The 16570-nt window shown below is 33.7% G+C and overlaps 1 protein-coding gene and 1 pseudogene across 1 annotated transcript; both read left to right on the forward strand.

Moving 5' to 3' along the window:
* The first annotated feature begins 2654 nt into the window (after positions 1-2654).
* On the forward strand, positions 2655-14229 carry LOC146946273 (uncharacterized; annotated as a pseudogene).
* A 1043-nt stretch (positions 14230-15272) lies between these two features.
* On the forward strand, positions 15273-15912 carry LOC146946274 (agamous-like MADS-box protein AGL62). Its single transcript, XM_085748880.1, has one exon. The coding sequence runs from the start codon at positions 15296-15298 to the stop codon at positions 15833-15835; it is 540 nt and encodes a 179-aa protein (XP_085605006.1). The 5' UTR covers positions 15273-15295; the 3' UTR covers positions 15836-15912.
* The last annotated feature ends 658 nt before the right edge of the window (positions 15913-16570 follow it).

Consider the following 16570-nt stretch of genomic DNA (forward strand, 5'->3'; position numbering starts at 1 on the left):
AAATATACAGTCTTCACGTTTTCTGATATAGGTTAGGATTGACAATGGTTATAATTTCTAATAGTGATCTAGTCCTAAAAAATAAGGAAAATTGCCACCTCAACGTATTTTTGTTATTGTATCCTTAAACACTGCTTAGGTAATTTTTTTCAGCCTGAACACACGTGCAAATGTTGTTCCTAGAAAATAGCCACGCCAAGCATGACTGATGTGTAGTGGCCTTTCAAAATCCTTGAAAATATAGTCTTGACCCTGAACACGTACAATGTTGTTGCTTGAAAACCCTTGAAAATAGCCACTCCAACCATGACTGATGTGTAGTGGGTTTAGATAAATCCTTGAAAATAGCCACGACTCAAGCATTGTGGGTGGTTTTTCATGATAACTTTCAAATTCTCACTCTCTTCTTATAAATAGGTGTCTTTGTTGTTGCCCTTCATGTTCTGTTTTCCATAATCTCATAAATCATTGAAAATAGGTAACGCTCCAAGCATAACTAATGTGTAGTGGGTGTTTTACATAACTGACTCCCCCTTTATAATTCACTCATCTGATGAATCCTTGAAAATTGTCACCACTCCAAGCATAATAATTGATATGTAGTGAATCACAATTTATTTATTTGTACTCACCAATATGAAAACCCTAAACCTAATTCAAATCTCCCAATTACCTTTGTGTCCCCCACTTTAATTTCTTTTTCATTTTCCAAAAACGTTACTTTATCTATGTCATCTCTTTTTTTTCAACTTCAATACACCATTTTTTTTCATTGTTCCATCTCCCTCTCTCTCACTTCTTTGTTCACTATCACCATTCATTATCCACACCATCAGTGCAGTAACCAAACAATAAGTTATCTAGCCGTATCCATCTGTCATCACTAACCAACCAACAATATATTTAATGTCAGTTTCAACAAATGAAACACCTGTATCTGTTAGTATATGGTGGAGATGGTTCTCATATTTTAGATTGCGGCGAATTTTTTGAATCATTCAAATCATCCTAAATACAATGTTGTTTACAAGGAAATTTTTCGTAATGTACCAGCATGATTTGTTCCTTTTTTTAAGTTGTATTATTATTTTTAACATTGTATTTGCACAAATAGATTATGAATTAACAGTATAATTAATTTTTTTGTTTGCCATCAATATGACCCGTGCGGCAGCACGGGTGCAAAGGTCTAGTATAGACAAAAGGGGACCAAATCAAAACCCTCGAAAAGAAAAACAAAAAAGAAAACAAATTAAAAAAAATTATAAATCGGCAAACCAAAGTGGTCTCTAAAAGCCAACAGAGCGCTCGTAAAATCTATGTCCAACCAAATTCTTAACCAACTTGTATCTGCTTGAGAGTCATCGTTTGAAATATTAATTACCATATCAGGTTATAAAATGCACTTATTTAAATGCACTTATTTTATGTATGTTTTTTTGGTAGAGTAAAGAGCTTAATTTTTCACTACCAAAAACAAAAGAGCTTAACTTTTATGATTTTCATGTAAAAAATAAAATATATTTTATAACCTACCATTATTTCTCCTAAAAAAAAAAAAAAACTACACCTAATATAACGGATAATATTTAATATGGATACTTGGATAGATTAGTTGACATAAATTTAATATTTTTTTCCTTATGATTGAATCCAGCGTAATAAGATTTAGAGTTGAAAATGCATCGAATTAATAAAGATAGTTTTTTGTAGATTAAGCTTGCGTTGAAAATGTTGATATTGATTAATTCGTGTTTTCGATAAAATAGGAAGGTGGAGCACTGTTTCTTTAATGGATTGGTAGTCAAAAAATATAGCACAGTATTTGAAATGCTATAAGAATGAGTTCGGTGTCACAATTTAAAAGTAATGAAAAATGGTTGTGTTGTGAATTAAGTCACAAATAATTTTTTGAAGTATATATCTGACTCAAGTTAGTATATTATAATTAATCTTGTTTTTATTTAGAAGATTAGTGGCAAACATTTGTTCGATATATGAATGTTCCATGCATGTTTTTTATAGTAAATCATTTTTAGTATATCGTAAGTTCCATGCATGTTTTTTTATAGTAAATCATTTTTAGTATATCGTAACTTTTTTTAAGATAAAAAAAAAATTTAACTAATTGATTAGTGACCATTTAAACGAAAAATTTGATGTAGGAGGGCTGACGGCACGTATCGAAGATAAAGTGGTCTGTAAGAGAGGTTCGACGAGAATAGTGCAAGTTTGACATCCGATGTTAGAATGACTATGAATATAACTTTTCGGAAAGGGAATTGACCCGCGAGTCTAACTAATCGATTTGCCATGATATATGGGATTTTTAAGCCATCCGAGTTAATCTGAATACCTAAAATTATATTTTATTATTTCAGCCGAATTTTAATAATTTATGTTTTATTATCTGTTTTTGGAGTTTTGACATATTAGGGTTTCCTTAGTATTTAAACAGTTCATTTTTAGCCATAGAGGTAGTTTTTTATACAATAAAATTTCAGAGAGTTTTCTCAACTTCTGCTGGATTCAGGAATCCTATTTTTATAGGTTTGTCGCTTGCAAACTTGTCTATTTACAATCTAGATTTAGAGTTTGGTATCATTCGCTTCCGATTGTGTCAGGTGGCATATTCTTTCGTAACATGATCGGCCATGGAAAATCAATTGGTGACGATAGCAGAGCTTGAAGACATAACCACGACTTTACCACAACATCAATGTTTTCACTGCATAAGTGATGAAGTTAACAACTCAGGTAAATAACAATGTCAACAACAACAACAACAACAACAACAACAACAACAACAACAACAACAACAACAGAAACAATCAGAACAGGGGAGGAGGACCGATTAGTGTAACGCCCTATTTCTATTAAAGCGATAAAACACGCGAATATGGAAAATATTCAAGAAAATAAACGCTACGTCTAAACAAAATCCAAAACAACATGCATGCAATAAAATATCTCAACAGTAATAGCGGATACAAATAAAATATCTCCAACAAAACATGCCAGGGTCAACACTACATCATCATACAAAAATAATCCTCCAAGTCCGACAATGGACAAATCTCAACAACATAACAGAATTCAACCGAAACGAAAGGACACTACACCCTAATCAGAGCCTATAATCTAGACTCGACAACCGACAACGAGACAACTCCCGCTATCCAATAATGAACTCACTAAAAGCAACTAATCCTGCACGGCGTCTACCCATCCATACAGACAAGTAGGCGGCAAAAACCACTGGAGGTTAGCTTTACATTAATCATAATTAGTAATTAATGATTGGATATAAAGAAGACAAATTAATTCTCAAATAGTTGCATAAACAATTAACTTCTGTTTTATCTTGGTTTTCGGGTGTCAAACATTGATTACGTTTGAACATTTTTAACCGGTGATATCTTATTTTTTCTTGGGAAGGGAAAAAGTAAGCAAAACCCTTGAGAATCGAGGTCCGGGAGTTGTTTTCGCTATGGGAAGGTGTTAGGCACCCATAACGACTATAGTATCCTATAGGAACCGTCTTTAATTTCTACGCGCGCGCTTTATTTTTAAATGCTATTTGAAAGTGTTTATTTAAACCTAAGAGTTTTCTAAGTCAAGAATTGGAGGGAGAAGAATGTGTTTGAATTTTTATTTTAGTTGAATTGAAGAAATTTTGTTCCTTGCCTACGTACCCGTTTAAGGGATCAAATCCACCGTAGTTCTCTTCCAAAAAATGTTTTTGTTTTTGTTGGTTGATTTTAAGTTTGAAAATTGGAATTTTGAAGAATGAGGGAGAGAGGCCTCAAGGGCATGAGATTAGAAAAGAGTGAGGTGAAATTAGTTAATTGCAAAAAGGTCGAAGTATGATTAAAATTCTTTAAGTTTTTATTTAAGAAAAGAAAAGGAAAATTCAATGGGATTTTGATCCCAAGGTTTATTAAGAAAAATATTTGAGTGAAGTTGTTCATATTTTTTTGGAAAAAATGATTTTTCTAAGTGCAAATCCTAAGCATACATCTAAACATACAATCCTAAACATACATCTAAACATGCATATTCTAGCCATATACCTAAAGTGATGTGTGTGCATGTGTCGGTGCTTGTGTCGGTGTACATTATTAGAGTCCATTGTCCTTTACATCATTGGCCTAGATACATTCTATGGTCTTGCAAGAAATGTAAATGACATGAAAGTAAAGTACAAAGAAAAATCCTAAGTGTTACATTCTAAGTGTTAATATGGGAATTAAAGTGCAAGAAATGAAACTATAATGGAAGAATGAAGTATGCTTGTGGAGATGCATGAAACATGAAACAAAATGGTTAGTGGCATAAGGAATAATAAGGATTGAAATAGATGCAAGTAAAATAGCATAGGAAAGTAATGAAACTTGACAAAAAGTAACAAAATCTTAGCACACAAAAGTGGTAAAATGTGCCTAAAATTTGTCATAAAATTCACACAAACATAAGGCCTATAATTTTCATGCCATGACAATCTTCAAAGAGTTTTATTTTAGCTATGATATGAAAATTATAAGACAATATTAAACCAAGAATTATGACACATTTTAAGCACATTTCACACTTTATTTCCACCAACAATTATTTACATGGCTTGTAAAACAAGTAACTATCCACAACACATTAACATCCAGTAGAAACACATTAAATGCAGATATAAGCTCATCACAAATTCACACATTGCAAATCAATAGCATGTGCCAAGAATTAGAATCAAGGTCATGCAAAAAATCTCACAAAAAGATAGCAAAAAGTAACACAAAATCACAAGAAAATTCCACATATATTTTTATCAATTTTTTGACATGCCAAAATATCATAAGAAACAAGTTTCAAGCATCAAAAATAATTGCAAGAGAGTTCACAAATTTTGGGAGGTTTTTAACAAGATTTTTACAAGAAATGGAAAAGAATTGAATTAACAAAGAACAAAATATTTCCTCATATTTTTGATCAGTGCTTGACATGTAAACACATCAAGATTCATCAAAAATATCAAGAAAATCATTGAACAATTTTTTTTAAGAATTTTATAAAAGGTTTTTGGTAACACAGTGGTGTATTTATCAAAAAGCAGTGTTAAGATAGCAAAAATAGCACAAAAGGACGAAAACCAGCACAAAAAAGGCCCAAGCCCAAAGTTATTGATGGATCTGGATCATCCAAACGCCTCAGAGGCGTTGGATTGATCCAACTCCTTCAGAAACTCTAGATCCAGTTGTTGAAAACGTAGGGCGCATGACAAGACACAGCAGGTACATGGCAACAACAGATCTCAAGCATACACGTCACTATCAAGCAAAACGAACGATCAAGATTGAAAGGAAAGAGATGAACCAAATGAACCGGTCTGGTTTGGACGAACCGAACGGTTCAAAATGCTTATAAAAGAGGAGTGACACCGGTTCACTTCATTTCTCTCTTTCAATTCTCTCTTTAACTCACTCCTTCTCTCTCTAGATCCTCTCCTCTTCTCACCGGTTTCTGAAAGAAACTGGTCGGAGAAGATGAAGATTGGCCGGAATCTTCATGATTCCGCCGGAATCTTCATCCCAACCGCCGTCACTTCCAGATTCCGACGAGATTAATACTTCCACCGATTCAAATGCAACAAACCCTAATTCGTTCTATTTTTTATGCTGATTACGAATCTGTGCTTAGTTTTGAGAAATAAACGGTGAAATTCTGTAGATCTACGTTTTTATGTTTCGATTTCGAATCTTTTTAATCTTTTTCAAACTTTTTCGAAAGAGAAGGTTCTAGAGTTGGTTAACCTACTTTGTTTCACCGTTTATTTCCATTCATGAACCTTCGATGATGATTTGCAATGAAATCGAGGAGGTTTCTATGTATGTACCTGGATTCGAACGACGACTTTGAGTGAGAAGACGATGAAGATCTTCTCGAGTCTTTTCTAGGTCTCTGGTGAATGTCTCGTTGCTATTCGTCTTCTTCTTCTCTGGTTTACTTTGAACTCGATCTCTCTTCTTCTCTCTTTCACCAAAACCCTTCGTGATCGCAAGAAATTCGTCTTCGTACGAATTCTTGCTTGAATTATGAAGGTGAGGGTTCAGTGATGATGATTTTCAAGGAAAATCACTGAGGACCTTCTGCAAATTCGAACCACTTTTGCTGAATTGAACACATTTTGTTTTTTTTGATATTCTGGAACTTTGAATTGATTTTTGTATGAATTTGATGGAGAATTGGTGCTGATTTGAGAATTTGTTATGGTGGTTTTTTGAGTTTGTCGCGGTGGTGGTTTGATTCAGTTACGGTGGTGATGATTCAGTTACGGTGGTGATGATTTGGGAGAGAGAGGGTTTGTTAGAACCTTCTCTGTGATGATGTGTCGTTCTTGGAATGGTGATCCCTCTGCATTGAATGATGTGGCCTCTATTTATAGGCCAAGTGTGATACTCTGGACCAATAACCTTGTGACACCTGGATTTGGACTAAGAAGCTTCGGCTTTGCTGGATTTTTGCCAAAAGGACCTTTCTGCAAAAAATTAAAAATTACAAGGACCTGCCTGCAAAAATAATAAAAGGACTGAAAGATAAACTTGGACAAAAGGACTTAGTTGTAATTGACCAAAAAAATATAAAAGTTTGACCTAAGAAAAGAAACAGGGACTAAAGTGCAATTTTAAAAGTTTAAAGGACCAAAATGCAATTTAAAAAGTTTAGGGACTAAAAATGAAAATAATAATAAAATTGGAATAAAATTGGTAAATTGGAAAAAACGTAAAGTGAAACGATTAAAATTGACAAAACGGACTAAAACGAACCAATGGCTTAAATGAGGTACTTTAAAGTAACCTCTCTCTGCCGAAATTTCGTGTGAAATGACCAAAATGCCCCTGGGGCTAAGACGACCAAAAAGACTCAGATGCAAATTTAAAATGGATTTTTAACAGGAAATTAAAGCAAGAGTTTATACAAACACATTAAAAGACTCAGAGACAATTTTAAGGGATTAAACAGAGCTTTAACACATGAAAAGACTAAAATGCCCCTAGGGGCAAAACTGACTCAAAATGACTCCCAATGAAATTTTTGAAATGGATTTTGACATAGAATTGAAATAAGGACTTATTCAGACCAGTTGACAAGACTCAAACAATTTTCCAAAGATTGAAAGAAACTTTAACATAGGAAATGACTAAAATGCCCTTTTTCATGAATTTTGCAAGTAACATTGAAATAAAATGCAGAGAAAGATGCAATTGATCAGAGACAGTTCAAATGACTTATAATGCAAGAAAAGAAGAATTGAATAAGTATTATTAGGTCCAAAATTAGGGCATAACAACTTCCATATATACATTCATTCAACCAATCCAAATGTTACAAGCAAGCATCCACTTATCACCAACAAACAACATTCATATATTACATCAAGATTTCATTTCAATATGCAATGCGCCTATACTCGACACATACATGCATGTGGTACCATACAACAACATTAGATGCCAACCGCACATCTAAGTAAGAGTACACCTCCTCTTACTATGTAAAAGTACACCTCCTTTTACATTTCACAACTAACTCCATATGATATTATGCATGGACATACAACAATGACCCGATAATGCACAACTTCAACATACAACTATCAACGACAATGTAAATGTACACCTCCAATTACATTGACTAGCTCAACAACATTTGCATTATCAAGTAGTCATGTCCACACACATTCAACAAATCACAATTCACATATAAGTCATCATCACACAAATCATCATCAACTACACAATATCTCACAACAATTCCACATACTTCTCATAAACCAAGCAAAGTGGGATAATACAACATTTATGATAAACATCATATTCAACCTTCAACAACCCTTCATATATCCTCAATTAATCATATAAAGTCATTCACAAAAGATTTACAAGGTAATTGGTTCAAAGGAACCTTTTTCAACAAAGTTCGTCTATCTTATCTCATTTTCAAAATAATTGAAATTAACCAAACCAAGTAAACAAGATTCAATGCCTCAACTAAGTATAACTCTAGGCCACATGTGGGTGCAGTAGAGGATACTTTGGCGTTTCACCGGCCAAATGTGACGAAATCATGAAAAACTCAAAGTTCGTCTCACTTTATCACTTTTACAAAAGAATCCCATTTTCAAAGCAAAACATGTCAAGACTTGATGAAACCAATCACAACCATTTTTAGAAATCATATAAACATTATACAACCTTAACCCTACTTCAATTCCATGAGAAAAACGAGTTTCCGGAAAATTGACGTTTTGGACCGTTTTTCAAAAGTTAAGTAAATTTCACAAATTCAAGTCGAAATCGAATCAAACGAAGTTCCAGTAGGATTAAATGTGTAAACAAAGGTTAAACAAGTTAAAAGAAACATTTTAGAAAGCTCGGATTGGTCCCCAAGTGCACGAAACGAAGAATCAAAAGTGGCTGTACAGAGGGTAGCACGCTTAAGCGACCGCCGCTCGCTTAAGCGTCCAAGTCACAGAAGCTACTGTGACTGCATGCTTTCAGCACGCTGGCAGCACGCTTGCTGCTCGCTTAAGCGTGGTGAGCACGCTTAAGCGTCCTCCTGCAGTCTGTCAAAAATCAGTTACGGGTTCCAACCCATTTTCATCCAAAATCCCCATTTTGATTCTCCCAAACCCCAAAACTTAATCCCAAAGATGTTTATAGGTCACATATACTTCAAAACACTTAAACATGCATAAGTTTTGAGATTAAAACATCAATTTAGCAAAATTCACCATTTCACCAACACTTTCTCAACTTTCAACAACAACAACAAATTTCATCATCAATTCACCAATTTCATGATATCCAATGTATCAATCCAACAACAACAACATTGGAACATGAATTCATCATCAATCTAACAACCACAACATTATTCATCATCAACCTAACCCAAGAACATGTCATATGCATATAAACCCATTTTGACATACAAATTCACAACAACAACAAAATTAACATTCAATTCATGCATAGAATCATGTTATCAAAATTAAGCACGAATTTCTACAACCAAAAATCAAATTAACCACTTAATCAAAGAATTAGGAAGGAATAAGAATTAGGAAGGAATAACAACTATTAATTATGATTAAAGTCTAACCCCCTTACCTTAATTCTTCACAAAATCAACTAGGGCTTCACTTTAGCTCCCAAAGCTTGAATCTCTAGCTCCCTCTAGCCCTCTCTAAATCTTCCTCTTCAAACCCTTATCTTCTCTCTATCTCTATCTCTTCTCAATTGTGAAAATGTTGGTAAAATCCTATTTCTCTACAAACTAGAGTTTATATAGGTTCTATTTAATTGGGTTCAACTCACAATGCCTTAATGGGCCTAACACATTTCTATTCTAACCCAAAATGTTACTACTCACCTTAACGGTAAAATGTAATAATAACGGTCACTTACCGGTAATAAAACAATTCACTACAACTCCCTAGCACTTAGTAAAATAATAATAGCTCTCACTAAGCACTAAAAATAATCCTCATCAAAATTACTAGATTACCCCTACTCATAAAATGACCAAAATACCCCTGAGTCCAAAATGACTAAAATGCCCTTCTAACACCGAATTCTACAAATCCCAACCAAAAATACACACAGAGGCAAATAATCACATATGAGCACATAGAAGCACACATAAAAACAATTAAATAAATAATAAAACAAATCTAGCGAAAAATCGGGCTGTTACAATTAGTTTTCCACGTGGTGGAAACAATTAAATTATTGAGGATTCAAGTTCTGAAGAGGATTCGTGACTGAAGAAAGATTGGAGTGGAAGAGTTTCTGGATGGGAAGATTGATGTTGAAAGATTTTTCTACGTAACGGACGCCCCCAAAAACAAACAGGTTAAGATGGTAGCGGTCAGACTAAAGAGTGTAACAACCCGTTTTTAGCTAGAGTTATTTTATTTATTATTTATATGTGTTTATATGTGCTTATTTGTCTTTGTGTGTATTTAATTTGAGATTAGTGGATTTTTGGCCTAGAATGGTATTTTAGTCATTTTTAGACTACGAGGTTTTTTAGTCATTTGGCGAGTTAGGGTAAATTAGTTATTTTAATTAGAAAGGTTATTTTTGATGTTTTAGTGAGAATAATTATCTTTACTAAGTTACTACTGAGTTGGGGTAATTATTTAGAGATGATAATTATTCGGTGTTTTAACAGAGTAGTGAGTAGTAACTTTTGTGAATTGTTAGTAAGAGTTTTAGGCCCAATTGTGAACATTAGAAACCTAGCCCAATTAGAGAGTAGTATATATACTTAACTCGTGAAGAGATATTAGGGTTAGAACATATCAAAGGGAGGCTAGAGAGAGAGAGAGAGAGAGAGAGAGAAAATTAGAAGAATAGAGAGAAGAAGGGAAAAGGAAGAACTTGGAGAAGAGAGAAGATAGAGATTGGGAGCTAGCAAGGAGAGTGAAGCCATAGCTAGTGGAATTCAAGTTTGAGGTAGGGAGGATAGATAATTGTGTTCATATAATCACTTATAGTTAAGTTTTAGCTTATGGGTCATAAGCGCTTTTGTGTTAATTATGACTTTTGTGATTTTTGATGTTGATTTTCGTGCTCCTAATTTATGTGAAGTTATGTGTATGTTAAATTTCATGAAATTGATGTGTTTATATGTTCAAGTTCGTAGTTGTTGTTGGTGATAAGTTGTTTTGGTGATTTTTGCTTAATTAAGTGTGAGCCATGAATTGGTGAGTGATTATTGTTGAAACATGTCTAAATTCACTTGATAAATGATTATATATGTTTGGATGTTGTTGGGGTTTAAATTGTTGTGGTTGTTTGTGAAGTTTGAATGAAAATGAGAAAATATGACTTTTTGGTGAAAAATGGACTTGATGATGATTTTGATGTGAATTGAGGTTATGATTCCATGTTTGTAAGTGTTTTGATTGCCTTTTGATGTATGTTAACTAATAATAAAGTTTGGGGGACGAATTTTGGTCAAAAGGATTCAAAATCGAGGTTTTGGGGTGAAAATTGGAGGGGTTCCCGAGAGGAAACCCAAAATCTGGGTTGCCCTTATTGGTGCAGCTCGCTTGGAGAGCTGGAGGTTGCCATGGTGAGTTGCTCAATGATAGCACCCATGGTTTTGGTGTTTCGGGTACTTGGGGGTTGATCCGAACTACTTTGATGTGTTTGATTACTCTTTTACTTGAACATCAATTGGATTGGATTGAAATGGTTTTTGTGAATCGAATTGAAATTTATTTGAAAATGTTCAAGAACGTGAAATTTTCCAAAACTCGTTTTCCTCAAGGAAAATGGTAGGGTTAGAGTTTGTTTTCTGTAACAATGATTTCAAAATGATTATGAAGAGTGTATGTGAGCTTTGGACTTGGTTTTCCTTTGAAATGGAATTCTTTTTGAAAAATTATAAAATGAGACAAACATAGTGAAATTTTGGAATTAAGCGGAATCAAGCTATGATTTGGATATGCATGAACTACTATGATGATATGTGGTATATGTATATGCTTTGTTGATGTGTTTGAACATGAATGTCTTGTTTTCGGAGAATTAATTGGAAATGTTAGTTTTTGTGAAAATAGACGAACTTTATTAAAATGGGTTTTAAAGATTGGATAACTTGCAAATAACTTTGTGGACATGATAATATGGTTAAATAAGAGTGAACTAAGGGTTGTTGGTTGTTTGTTAATTTGATTATTATGATGTGGTTAATGGCCCTCCATTATGTGAATTATGCTATATGAAGCAATGTTGGTACTTGTGAATGATGTATACTTGACAATTGTTTATGATTGTTGATTATGAATATGTAGAGACGACTTATTATTTGATAAATGTTGATGTGTGGATGTATTGTTTGATAATGCAATATGTGGAGATATGTGGAGAATATGTAGAGTAAATTGTTGTTATGCATCATCGAGTCAATACTTGGTATCCATGCATTTATAAGTCCATATGAAGAGATATGTAGAGATATGTAGAGGGATCAATCGGTAAAATTACCTTCGACATCCAATGGTACCACATGAATGTAGAATCGTGTCTAGAGAATTAAATACACGAGTTATGTGAAGTGTGTGCCTTGTTGAAATTATGTGTTGGTCAATTTTGTGTAACTTTTGAAGTCATGTACTTGAACTTGAATGAATGTTGATGCTTGTACACTTGAATATTGTAAATGAAGTGGTGGTTTGATTATGCTAATTATTCATATGTTGATAGCTTTATAGGATGATATGACAGTTTATGTCTATGTGTATCTTGAAATCCTTTAATGTTATTCATTTGATTATATTTGATTATGTGTAGCTTTATAGGCTCGGCTCTCTTTTTAAAATAGGCCCCTAGTAAAATAAAAACGTAATTTTTTTGTGTAGCAAAACTTCATTAAAAAAATCAGAATAAGAACTTCTAAACATGAAACGAAATAAAAATAAAAATTAAGTGAAAGAGAGGTGAAATTTACCTAACAGTGTTATTTGAATTTGTCACTCCTTCGTTGTGGGAAGGGAAAACGGATGGTTTATGTGGAAAAAATGATTGTTGTGATTCTTTCAATGAAATAACTTTCCAAATTGACTAATTAAGTGATTTTACAAATTGGGGTGGTTTGATAGTATCAGATTTATGTATAGAAAGGAGAACTGGAGTTTAAAAAAAATTCAAATGTGTGCTGAAGAAAGAAAAAGAAGTAACATATATTTTTTATTTAAATGGGGGGTGGGTATTAGACTTAATTTTTTGTTTGAGGCCCGTAAAATTTGGAGGCCCGGCTTGGTAGAGCACCTTGCACTCCCTCAACGTCGGTTCGGTTGACCATCGCGTCATTTGTTTGAATGACATAGGTGATTTGTAGGACTGAGGTGACTACTATCTTTGATGCTCGAGGATTAGCATGGACGCTTCCTTGTTTATTTTCCGGTTAGAGTCTAGTTAGGCTCTGAGAAATACCATCAAAATTTCTCATCATTAAGAAGATTTTCGTCCAAAAATAACCTTGAATCAGCAGCCGACAAAGAAAAAAGTTCAACAAACAGAGATTATAATCCTAGTAAGAACGGGGCTAGCAGCTCTAACGGTGTGCAACCGAGTAAGGCACCAAACCAGAGACAGACTAATCCATATCGGTGTCATGGAAAAGGTCACATATCAAATGTTTGTCCATTAAGGAGAGTCACTGTTATTGTGAAAGAAATGGAAGGAAAGGAAGAAAAAGAGCAACACACTATCGAGGATGACAAATATGTACGTAGAGGGATAAGTTTTTCGAGGAGGAATCTAATGAGAGTGCAAATTTGGTGTGGCAGAAGATGTTATGCATCAAAGGAACGAAGGACAACACAAAAACTTGTTCAAAATACATTAGTCTGTCAAGAAAAAAATGTGTATCCTGATCGTGGATAATGGCAGCACGGATAATCTGGTGTCTCAAAATTTAGTAGATTTTTTTAAGTTATCCACATAACCTTATGAGAAGCAATACACCCTAGGTTGGTTCAACAAGGGACCCCGGTTCAAGTAACACTATCTTATATAGTTCCTATCTCCATCAGAAATCATTATAGAGAAGAATACCGTGTGATGTTCTTGATATGGATGTTTGTCATATTTTACTTGGTAGACCTTGGCAGTTTGATAATGACGTCACTTATCGGGGATAGGATAATGTGATGATGTTTACATGGGGCACAAATAAGATTGCTATGGCTCCTGTTTTACACCTTGATAAGAGCCTAACGAAAAAGAAAACTAGTTATTTGGTGATGAAAACGAACTTGATGAAGCTGATAAAGAAAATGAATGCTTTTGCCCAGTGGTGAGAAAAGGGCTGATGAGTGATGTTAAGGAAGAAATGTCAATTTCAGAAGAAGTGCTAGAAATTCTTGGAGATTTCAAAGAGTTGATCGCATGGGAGCAACCAAATGATTTACCTCCCATGCGAGATAAATGATAGATGGACAATGTTGTCGATAAACGTTGAAAAGTTAAAATTTTCATTGTCGCAGACTTCAATGAATATCATGTAAATGAAGCTCTTTATATGAATGAGAACTCGGACTCGAGTTCTTTCGGGGTGGTGGAGACTAATGTAGGAGGTCTGACAGCACGTATCGAAGATGAAGTGACGCATGCGAAAGGTTCGACGGGAATAATGCTAGTTTGGCGTCCGATGTCAGAATGACTATTAATTTACCTCTTTAAGCCACATGAGTTCTTCTAAAGGACGAAAATTAGATTTTATTATTTCAGCCCAATTTTAATAATTTATGCTTTATTTTCTATTTTGGATTTTCTGCCCATTAGGGTTTCCTTAGTATTTAAACACTTCAGTTGTAGCCAGAGAGACCGTTTTTTATTCAATAATTTTTCAAAGAGTTTTCTCAATTTCTTGTGGATCCCGAAACCTTATTTTAATTTCACAGATTTGTCTCTTGCAAACTTGTCTTTTTTTCTTTTGTAATCTAGGTTTATCACTTGATATCCTTTGCTTTCAATTGTGTCAAAACTAAATGATTAGTGACCAAAAGTTGTCTCATGTATGAATTGTATTTTAGAACGACACTCTTTATGGGTTCATTTGCATAAAATAACGTAAAAACAATGAAGTGAGAAATTGTCAATTTTTATGTTAAATAAAAATGTATTGAAGATTAATATTAAAAATATATTATTTTTTTACAAAAATAAAATGTTAAGAAAAAAGGACACTTGTCAAAAAATAAAAGGGGAAGGGATAGTGTGGTAATTTTGCACAGATGCGAGACCCAAGCCCACGCCCAACCTGTTTTCATAGCCTTTGCAAACTAAACCCTACCTAACTATTATAAATATTTTAACAGAACTAACCACAAAGCAAACTTAAGTTACTATCTAAACTTTCTATCTTTCTTTCCCTCGTTCTTTCCTTCTTGTTTCCCTCTTTCATTCTCTGTCTGAAGAAACACTGCGTGATTCTTTCTTCTTCAAGATCATTGACATGGACGGTACGGTACTCTCTCGTTTGTAATCAAGTTTTTACCTTCTTCTTTTTTTATTGTTTTCAATATATTTTCCTGATCAATTTTCTGGCTTCGTAACCAAGAAAGTGAGTGATTGAGTTTTGCCCTAGGGCTTATCCCTGTTTATTCACATAAATCAAGAAAGTGTGATTTGGTACTTTGTTGGTTTTTATTTTAATTTTATTTTGTTTATGTATGTTATCAGATAATTCTTCATCAGTGATGTTGAATGAAACAAACTGGGACAACATGAATGCTGCTAGGGCTTCTGAGAGAAAGAATGCTGGAACAACACTGAACAACACACGGAAGAGAAAGATGCATGAAATCAAGAAAGAAGAAAAACTGAACGGTTCTGAGTTCTCAAGACGCAAACTCGGAATATTCAACAAAGCAATAGAACTGTCTATTCTATGCCAATCAAAAACTGCACTCCTCGTCAAATCGCCGGACAAGAACAAGTTCTATGCATGTGGCTACCCCTGTGATGCTGTCATTCATCGTTTTCTGACCGGACATATGATGGTCGACGATGGGAAAAAGAAGAAACAAGATGATGAAATTGCTGAAACCCTAAGGCTTCAATATGAAGCACTTCAAGAAAAACTTGAAGAAGAGGAGGATAATTTGAAAGCTGTCAAAGTCACCGAGGCACAAAAGAGTGATGTCAATTTCCATGATTGGTGGAATAATTCTATTGATGATATGAATTTAGCATCTCTTGAAGACTTTAAGAATTCTTTGGAGAGTTTTAAGGGTAATTTACGTGCAGCAAGCGAAGGAAAGTAGTTATGTTAATAGTGATACTTCAGTTTAACATTAGTTTATGATGATGTTTAAGTTTAACAGTGATATTTCAATTTATGTGTGACCTTTGGTTTTGTCAGTTTTATGATGAAGTTTTAGTTTTAGTTTTTTAATTCTATTTTAGTTTCGTCTGTTTTTCAATTTGGGTTTTGTTCTTTCCATCTGATCGTTTATATATTGAGTTGTTTGAATATATAGATTTGTGTTCGTTTTGGAAAATGCTTAATATAGCTATATAGAGCTAACAATTGTTGTATAAGGAGTGTATCGCAAATCACATGTTGCCTATTTTTTATTTTTGTTGGTAACCGACCTGCATAATTAAGTTCTGTTAAGGTAGAGAAACAATGTTTCTAAGGAATTATCTAAGCTTTTGGATCATTGAATGTTATTGTATCATGGTTCAATTGAAAGAATTTTTGTTTTTGTTTTTTTGAATAAGAGAGGCTGGAACTATACAATAAGGGTCTTTAGTTTAGCTACATTGGGTGAAACAGGAAATTTTTTTATAAAAAGGTAATGTAATTATTACTTCGTTAAAGTAAAAACTCATATTTTCAAGACAAATTTTTTATTTGAGGATTCTTTAACCCATTCCGGTGATACAGATTATATCAAGAACCTTTATTTAATTTAATCTTTTACGAGAAAAGAAAGAAGTATACATATAAAAACAATATTCGTAATTTTTTTCGTGAATGTTTTGTTCGGGAGATA

This window comes from Medicago sativa, chromosome 2, assembly GCF_051527215.1.
Source record: "Medicago sativa cultivar Bolivia chromosome 2, Bolivia_mono, whole genome shotgun sequence".
Taxonomy (NCBI): Eukaryota; Viridiplantae; Streptophyta; class Magnoliopsida; order Fabales; family Fabaceae; genus Medicago; species Medicago sativa.

What these genes read in the sequence shown, in the direction of transcription:
- LOC146946274 (XM_085748880.1), top strand. Translation starts at nt 15,296, where the DNA reads ATGAATGCTGCTAGGGCTTCTGAGAGAAAGAATGCTGGAACAACACTG.